Below are 9,533 nucleotides of genomic sequence, written 5' to 3' on the forward strand. Positions count from 1 at the left end.
AAGAATTTTCTGCTGTATAAAAATTGAAAGATAATTCATAAATCCAGCACATACACACATGCTTTCTGCATGGAGGCCTATGTATGAGTTTGCTCTAAAAATGTAATTCGGATCTTCTAAACATGTTAAGTCTTTCTCCAGAAGGATTTAGAAGTTACAGCTCTGTGCAAAACTTTGAAATAAAGCAATCTGAAACACCAACATCAGCACCTTAAATCAACTCATTAGACTGATACAATACTTCTAAGACATTTATGAGACTACAGTATAAGCTAAAGGCAAAACTGTCCTGAACCTAATGGTGCCTCGGACTAGGGATGCCAAGTCACATCAATTCTTTAGTCCCTGGAAGGTGGTGATATGTCTAGCAGCATATTTAGCTGGTTTTACTATTTCTAGTCAAAAATAAAGGCTTGGTTTGGTATCCTGGGAGTGAACTTCGGTGCAAGGCTTGAAAGCACATGTCTGAAGTCACAATAAGTTACTATCCTTGCTCTGTCTTTGCATCTTCATGTTATGGCATATTAGGTTTATCTCCCTTTTCTGCCAACGAATAGGTATTACGACTGTTATTCAACATTATGAAAAGCAGTTTTTAAAAGAAACAAAGTTTCTATGAGTACAAATCAGTAACAGGAAAAGCCAAATCCTCCATCAATAACTTCAGACCATGCCTTCTATCTTTTGACAGGAAAACAGCAGAAGAAACCTCTCCTTCCTCTTAATATAGAATTTCTAAATTCCTCTATTCATCACATGACATTGGAGCCACTTACCAAAACTTAGTTGTTTTGAAAGATGTGTCAAGACTGAAGAAAGATGACACAGCAGCATCTTGGAACAAAAGAACTGTGAAATTTAAAGGCAAAATCCTGTAACTGATTGGAGTTTACATTCTGTCCTCATACACCCATATATTGCTCTTATTAGTGTCAACAAGAGCTGTGAATGTACATCCAGGGACGGATTTTCGTCCTCAGATGCGACTTAGTAGAATATTGTGTGTTCAATATAAAGAAAGTTTACACTTACAAACTAAAATTATCAGCAACAAAGTGGCAGAAAATCCTCCCAGAAAATATCTGAGAACATAAGAATACACATAAAGGTCAGAAAAAAACAAGGAATGCATATTGGGTTGACAGGGGTGAAGCCTGGGTGGGAGGAGGAGAGAAGGTTCTTGCAGATGAACCCTCTGAACTCTCATAGGTGAACTGCAATTTGAAACTTTAAATTTCTTAAACTATTGAAGATAATCTCCCCTAGAAATAAAGACCTCAGCATTTCCAGGCTGAGGAAAACACCCATATTGGTCACTTAGAAAGACATGGATCCCTTCTGATTCTTCTCAGCCTTTCAAAATCCCTGTCCAAACACGCTTGACAAAGTAGTTTTCCTAGCTGCGTACATATTTCTTATTTTTGCTCATTTCTATATAGCCCAGATAGTTGCCTGCCTTAATCTTGAAAAAGTGACTTTTAATTTATGTTTTATTCACCAGACGAAATGGAGTAAGCTTTAGTATCAGAAACAACAAATAAAAGAAATAAAAATTACCTTGTACATACTGACATGATTAAACACACGATCAGTGCGACCGTCTGAGAAAGAGCGTTTTGCACTGTCCTGAATTCTAAAACAAAAATTCAGGAAAATAATTTGAATGAGTGTTCAGGAAAGTGAATATATGACAGGAGATGTTTGCAAAGACTACCTTCAGCCTGTGAGGCCAGGCTCTTCAGTTTCTTTTTACAAGAATTTGCCTAAAGTGATTCAAAGCAAAAACCTAATTTTCATGCTCTGAGTGTCTCTCAGGAGTCTTTTTCCCCCACAACCATAGAGACACTGTGCTCTCCATGTTCTCAGCAAACAAGCATTTCTGAATAATTGCCTGTTTCAGTTTTTGTTCCCATGCCCTTTTCCTCCATTTTCCTCTTCACTCCACTTTTTTTTTTTCATTTATCACTAAAAATAGGAGAGGAAAAGATGTGAGCAGGGAGGCGTGAACAAATAAATACCGATTTTAATATTGTATTATTTTTAAGCAATCTTTTAGAATTTATGTTTCTTGGAATAAATTCTATTCTACAAGAGCTTATATCAACATTTTCCATATTAATGTTTTCAGTTCACTCTAAAAACAAGGCATATCAGGATAAAAACGTAACATACCTGCATTGCTCAAAGTCTCTTCATTTGCATTTATCATAATTGAAGAGTAGGATTGTGAAGCACAAAATAGTTTCCCAGGCTGAAGGGACTCCTCATCCTTGGCGAGAGGGGCTCCATTGGATGCTGGAGTTTGCCTTTGTGGCACATAGCTATTATATTCAGAAGAAAAGTCTGAATCACCTACAAAAAGTGCATATGTAATTGAGACCACACAAAAGAAGAGCTTTGAGAATTTGTTTTAATGAATTTTATCAGGGGGTGGAAATGAATTACTTAAGGACAGGGAGGTTTCCAAATTGCTCATGGTAGGGAATTGGCAGGTTCGATGTACGCAGGAGAAAATAGGCAGAGTAAAGACAGAGCTGCATAGAGTGTAACACAACGAAGTTGTTAAAATAGCCAGGTGAAAGCAGACAGAGTCAGCTATTAATGACACCAGCACAAACATCACTGGTGATGACTTTGAATTCAAATTCAGTCTAAAAATGCCCTTTTGGCACCATTGTGGTCTCATGCTCTGTTTTAACATCAGGAGCTCAATTCGCCACTTACCATTCTGTCATTCATCTATCCTTTACCTGCACATCTCGGCAGACAATCCCTGCAAAACCTATAGAAAGTCATACCCAAGTCCCACTAAATAGAGACTGTAATGTTGTAGCTCCATCACTCGGTAGCTGGTCAGGGCTTACCAACATCACTCTGACTGGCTTCTAGTTTATTGCATCCATCAGGCCAAGAATCATCTATATGGGAGGAATCCATATTGCTGAGGACGGTGCTGCTGAGCCATGAACTGGAGACACCAAGATTGAACAAACTGGCAAGAGAGCGACGGATTTTCTTCCTTCGCCTGAATACACTAGAAAGCAAGACATGTTGTCAAGGAATAGAGTAAGTTATTCTTGTTGAGCAGGGACAGAGCTCTAAAGCTTGCAAGACTGGCATGAAAGATCCAGGTTCTGGGTGCTGTTCCTAGTTCTGTTCTTGTTCCTGGGTATGTCACCAAGAATGACTGCTGCACACTGCAATAATGTCAGGGAATGTATTAGCAGCATGGCAATATATCATGTATTGTAATACTGGGTATCGTGAGAACAAATAATACTACAGTTATTGGGCTCTAATACTAGTGTGAGTGGTCTCATGCTATCCATGAGTTTTACCCTCCCATATCCCATTTGGTCTGAATCCACTGTACTTCAACTGTTTTAAACTACATCTTATATACCTTTCTAAAGTGATGTTCTGAAATCAAGAGATATTTTTCACTAAGTAAGAATTACAGGACTAGACGTTTTAATTTTTATATATACATGAGTTACACATACATATACACACATTTTTTTCTTATTCCTTATCATGGTAACACCTCATTGGCAAATTGAGCTGTAGCTCTCCTTTTTCTTCATTGGACACAACTCCAATTACAGCAACAACTATGTACTGAAGAGTTTTTGGGTAGTGAGATTAGACAGGACTGAAAATAAAATTATTTCAATCACTACACTCTATAAACTAAGTCAACTGAGATGTTCTCATTAAGAAGCAATGAGAATCTTATGCCAAGCAAAATGTAGACAGTCACACAGGTACCTCCAGATAAGTCCAGAGATGTGGAGGCAATTGCCAACATTCAGGAAAATCTGTGTATAGTTCACTTACCGAACTAAATTCTCTTTATATGTAACACTTGTCTGGGATGGTGTCAGTGTTACGTTGCCCTCTTCGTCAGACAGAAAACTGTCTTCTGTCGAAACGTAATACCCATTGGAAAGCAGCCGAGGGCTGCGGCGACATGTGGAAAGGGAGCCTGTCAGAGGATTTGTGGAACAACACTCATAGGCAGGGTCATTGTCCAAAAAGGTACGAGCACAACTGAAAAGGAGAAATGAAACCCTCTAATTTAGCGAATGTCTGGACAGCGCAAACCGATCATTTAACATTAATGAATTTACATTACCAGCTGATGGAGGCTGGTAATGACATAGATTTAAAATATGTGGATATAATGATATTATTTCTGGACCTAGGGGGTTTCAGCCAGCTAGAGTGTGCCTCCACCACACTTTCCAGAGCTTCAGGTTACAGGAAGGCTTCATGTCATGCGGAGCGCTTCATGAACGCATGGAGCCAGCTTGAATTGAGAAGTGCAAGGTGTGTTTCCACGGCAGTGCTCTTGGCCAAGGAGTCCTGCCAGATCTACACCTACATGGAGCTGTTACAAGTGTTCCAGTATTTTGTTTCTCTGAGTTACTCTGCATGGCACAAGCCTGACTGCCTCTGAATCAGGCAGGATTCATTTGCTTTCCACAACCCAGTCATATTTAATGAAGAGTGAAGGGTACCTGACTTTTAATTATCACAAATCTTAGAATACCATTGTGCTGGGCTTGTGTGGTGGCGTTTTGGTAGTGGAGTAGGGGCTACAGGGATAGCCTCTGTAAGGAGCTGCAAGAAGCTTCACCGTCTTCAAGTTGGATCTGGTTTCGGCCAGGTCAGACCCACCTCTGGCCAAGGCCAAGCCAGTCATTGCCTCTGCAAATGCCATATTTCTGAAGGGACAAAGAAACCCACGCCATGCAGGACCTGCAGTGAAGAGAGGGGGCAGGCGGGGCACTGGCCCCTCGGCCTCCTGGGTCAGCAGCTCCTCACACTGGGCCACCGCCACTTCACTGGAGATGGCCACAGTGGGACGGCTTGGAGAGCTCCAAAGTGCCCCGCTCCAAGAGCACCTGCTGGGCAGAGTTCGTCCTGCCGGGACTGTGAGGTGCTTAGTTGCTGCCCAGGGCTAATCCATGACAACCATGCAGCTAGAGGAACAATGGATAAAGTCTACGCATCATGATAACTTCATCCAACACTGAAATACAATAGACTTTGAGAGGAAATATAGCTCAGAAAAATACACTATGTGGTATTTAAAACAGAAGTAAGCAGTGACAGAGGTGAAAGAATCTATATGTTGTAGACATTTTACTCAGCTCAAGTAAAATTTGATTTATGGTGAGTCCTTTATCCTTAACACCTTTGAGTTTCAAGTAGCCATGCAGTGACATCCGTGGAAAGAAAGGAAGACACTGGATTGATTCAGTGGCTGACATGCGTTTCAGTAGCAGGTTTAACGATCCCATATGGCAGGTCACAGAGGGATAGCATAATTTCAGTCGAGGGGAAAACAGGTGGAACAGAGATACTCCAAAACCTTGTAATTGCAAAGACAGCACTTCCAATCTCCATAGCAATACTTCTGAACTTCCATTTAAAGCAGTAATTAAATTAATATCATCGCTACAATTCTAAGTGGCCCAAAAGGGATTTTACAAAGCCTCCAACAAAATAAAAATAACATTGAACAAGTATAATTTTCCTCAATACCTTGGAAAAATATGTTGTGAGGGGCTGCGTCTATGTTCTCTATTAAACACTCTTGAACCTGCAGAGGCAAAGGCCAAATAGGAAGGAGTTGTTATTATATCCACTGACAGCTCAAATAGTTAGACAGGTCTTCACTGACAGGTACCTTTTGTATACCAAAAATATCATAAAAGAAGCTAAAAGAAGAAAAGGAAATTAAGGAAGAGATTAAAGGAGATAAAATAGATGAAAGAATGGAGGAAAGACATAGTGTTTATAGAAAACTCATCTCAACCAGGACAACAGAGAAGCAGAGCCAACTGTAATCACATACTTGTACTGTGCACAGCTTACAACCTTGAGAGAAGTAATTCTGGACACAAATGCAATAGCTGCAGTAATTTTAATAGTGTTTTCACAGAAATCTGCTTCATGCAAAAAATATTACCTGTACTGATTGGAATGAAAGGGCCACCATTGCCTTTACAATATATTTTTCAGATGGAAATTGCAGATATGGCACAACAGGCATAGAGATAGTGACAGTGACAAAGATTTGACAACAATATTGTGGCAGAAATCTAAGGAAATAGAATTTGTCTGGATTACCATGGCTCAAGCCTGCAAAGTGCTGCCGGATCTTCAGCATCTGACAGAATCAATCGTACAGAATATGAGCAATGGCTATCCACAGGGAGAATTTTTATCTGATATTACTTGGAAAGATAGATGATATGATCTTTCTCTGTATCACCTTTGTCTCTCTTGTACCTTTAGAGCATCATCCTTACAACACTGTTAGTAAATGTCCATCATTCACCTATGAGAGGAATAGGTCTAAGAGAATTATTTTTTTGTTTGTGTTCAGTTATGAGCTAAGGTAAAGAAAAGACGAAGGTCAGTATTTCCACTTTGGTAATCGTGTTTATCCTCATGTGGAGCTCAGTTGTCAGTCAGCCTGGATGTGAAAGGCTGACTGAGCCTTGGGACAAGGCAGGGTCACCAAAGAAGTGTAGTAAAACCTTCCAGGGTATTTTTTACAAATCAGTCCTATTATCATACTCCTATACATATTATTTCTTCTATGCCTTACCATGAGAAAACTATGCTCTAAAACTTGCAAGAACTTGAGGAAGAGACAACTGGAAGAAACTTGGTGGAGGTACAAAGAGATCAAGTAGAATCAGTCAGAATGCCACAGAGCAAGTTGTACAAAAAGTGAGAGCGATGGTGTATTTCATAGATTGACATGCTGTAGACCTATTTTTTTCATATATAATTAGTTCCTGAAATAATTTCTCTTATTTTAGGCAAAATCATGATTATCAATGTGCAAAAATACTATATTAAAAACAAAGAAATTAATCCAAATTTTAAAAGAAAATACAGGAAGAACTCGATAATTGGTTTGTAGATCTGGACATAAACTAACCCCTGCAAAATCCCATATCTTATTGGTCAAACAAGATCTCCTCCACAACAAATTTTTTTTAATCAAAATCTCAGATGAATGTGCACAAATTTACTTGTTCCTGGTGTCGATGCAACACGTGATATTCCGTGCATCTTGAAAATGATTGTTTCATACACCTTGGGATAACAGGCAATATAGATTATCTGTAAAAGAGTTTAAAAAGAAACAGAAGTATGGTTTATTTTGCCTTCTTTGAAGATCAGGATGCGTAAGATATCATCAATATATATCATTATTAGTTAGAATATATTCTCACTTAGATAAAAGTGATTGAATCTAAGGCAAATTTGTTTGAAAAGGGATGCAGGTGTATACTTCAACATCAATTACATCTACTACAACTCTTTAATAGTCTGAGAGTGAGACTTTCCAGCAACTGAAACCCATAACACAGTTGTACTGCATGTGATTTGCTCAGTTGTGATAATATAAAGCAGCAACTACTAAAAAAGCGTAAGAATAGTAGCTTACATATGGGTAGTGCTTTCATTAGAAAGTGTTGACACATCCCAATCAAAGTGGCAGAACAAACCAGTCCTTCTGGTTTTAATTTGAATTGTCTCATAAATTTGCAAGGTATGTCTCTGCAGGACGCATGTTTGTTTACCTCCCATCCTTCGCAGAAGTAAAATTTATGGTAAAATAGACTCTATACATATATTTATAACAGAAAGTGAGAGATATACATAAGCAAATATATTACTGGGGAGGTGACGACTTTTGAAGAACAGTTAATAAGCAGTTGTAATTTGCTTTCAAACTATTTTAAGTAATGATAACACCAAGCTTCTGTAAGCAGTCATAGGACAGGCAGTCCAATGGATTTTTTTGCTGTCCTTGATCATGAAAATTTTTGTCTCATGAGTTAACGAAGAGGGTTCCTAAAAATCATAATTCAATCAATGCTCAAGAAAGCATGGAAACATCATGTTGTCAACAATTCTGCCCAGTGTCCTGCTTTTATTTAATATTCAACCCCATTTCTGGGCTATTAATAGCATGAGAAGCTATAGTAACAATATAAGCAAGCCAAAACAAAGCATCTCGACCACCACTGTACGATGAAGCAGTAGTATTATACCTGTAATCCACAAAATGAGCATTGATACAGAACCTTTAAACTCTGACAGGAGAAGAGGCCAGCAGCTTTAAGAAATCTGAATAATAATTTCAAAATTTTAATTTTCAAATTCAAATAATTTCAAAATAATAATTTCAGTGAATCTGAGGTGAACACGGTAATATTTAGCGTCAAGAATTCAAATAAAAGTTTAAAGCAACACCCTCCCTTGAATTTTAAAACACCCAAAAGGTGTAATATATATATAAGAAAAAAAAGTTACTGATCAAACCAGTCAGTTTTAATCACCCTTCCCGCCAAAAATCAAATTAATCTTTAAGCTAATGATGCCCTGAATTAGTAGCCAGTGATACCCTGTCCATGTTTACATTCTAAATACTTACATTAGTATGTACCAGAACGTAGCACTAACAATTAAAATAGCTGAAGCCCAGGCAACCAGTTTTATTCTATTGTACCTATTAAACACAAGCGTCTACAAAGGCAGCTTTATTTGTTCACACGTATCAGTCACTTTTGAAGAGCAGTCTAGTCTTTTCTCCCTGCAGGTAATGATAGCAACATTCACAAAAATACAAAACTTCCTGAAGCATAGAAATGAATCCAAAACTTAGATATTCCTCAGCTGACAAACATATTAAGAGATAAATATGTGTAAAATCTTCCAAACCTGGAAAATCCATTTCACTATTAACGCACATATGCCAAAAAGTTCCTCATCATCAACACGAGAGCCTCTGAGATGTGGAGGGTGCTCCTTCTGCAGCTTCCTGGAAGAGATCAGCCCTGGGTCTTCGGAAAGGCAGGTCTATGAAGTCCCGTTTCCTTTTGAAAACAGCCCGTGCAATCAGCGGCACAGCGGCAGCATGAGGTCATGCTTCCTGTAAAGCGGCCTCACATCAGAAGCATTCATTCTGAAGAGCAAACCGAAGAGTGAGATGAGCCCAGTGAACGCTCTTGCAGGCTGCTGCAGAAGAGAAGATACATCATAAATAAAGTTTTACTCCAATTATGATATGGAGAATACAGACAGAACCTCTTCACATAAAGAAAAGTGACAAAGATTTTTGTTTCAGCTTTACTTTTTTACCTCACTCAGAAAACTTTAAAGTCATATACTAAATCACTTCATTTGTTGAAACACTTGCGAGCCTGACAAGATTTGATGTAGGAAAATAGTCCAGCTACCAAAAAATCCATGTATAGTAACAAGTCTTTTTGCAAAAGCACTATTATACAGAAGAAACATTTGGTAAGAGTTCAGGGATGTTTAAGTTTCACAGTGAAAGACATTATTGCAAATATATACCATGCAAAGTTAAGATAAATTCCTTTGAAAGTAGAAAGGAATAAAGTCATTTGTAAACATACTCGTTCCACTTTACGTCTTTCCTATTACGTAAGGTATCAATTCATCATACTTTAAAGTATACAAAAATGAAGTCAAAT

General features: G+C 38.3%; 1 protein-coding gene across 1 annotated transcript; it reads right to left on the reverse strand.

Moving 5' to 3' along the window:
* Window positions 1-772: 772 nt before the first annotated feature.
* Window positions 773-8,767, reverse strand: TMEM71 (transmembrane protein 71). The gene is made up of 8 exons (XM_086609569.1): window positions 8,755-8,767; window positions 5,551-5,608; window positions 3,838-4,050; window positions 2,865-3,034; window positions 2,173-2,352; window positions 1,558-1,633; window positions 1,033-1,082; window positions 773-849 (listed from the first exon to the last, which is right to left on the reverse strand). Exons 1-8 carry the CDS (start codon window positions 8,765-8,767, stop codon window positions 773-775), a joined length of 837 nt encoding a protein of 278 aa, XP_086465695.1.
* Window positions 8,768-9,533: the final 766 nt, after the last annotated feature.

The sequence above is a fragment of the Tauraco erythrolophus genome, chromosome 3, assembly GCF_009769465.1.
Source record: "Tauraco erythrolophus isolate bTauEry1 chromosome 3, bTauEry1.pri, whole genome shotgun sequence".
In the NCBI taxonomy this organism is placed as follows: Eukaryota; Metazoa; Chordata; class Aves; order Musophagiformes; family Musophagidae; genus Tauraco; species Tauraco erythrolophus.

Coding starts and splice junctions, on each gene's coding strand:
- TMEM71 (XM_086609569.1), bottom strand. Junction 3,035..3,837: donor TATAAAGAGAATTTAGTTCG/GTAAGTGAACTA, acceptor CTTGCTTTCTAG/TGTATTCAGGCGAAGGAAGA. Junction 2,353..2,864: donor AGCCAGTCAGAGTGATGTTG/GTAAGCCCTGAC, acceptor CACTTTTTGTAG/GTGATTCAGACTTTTCTTCT.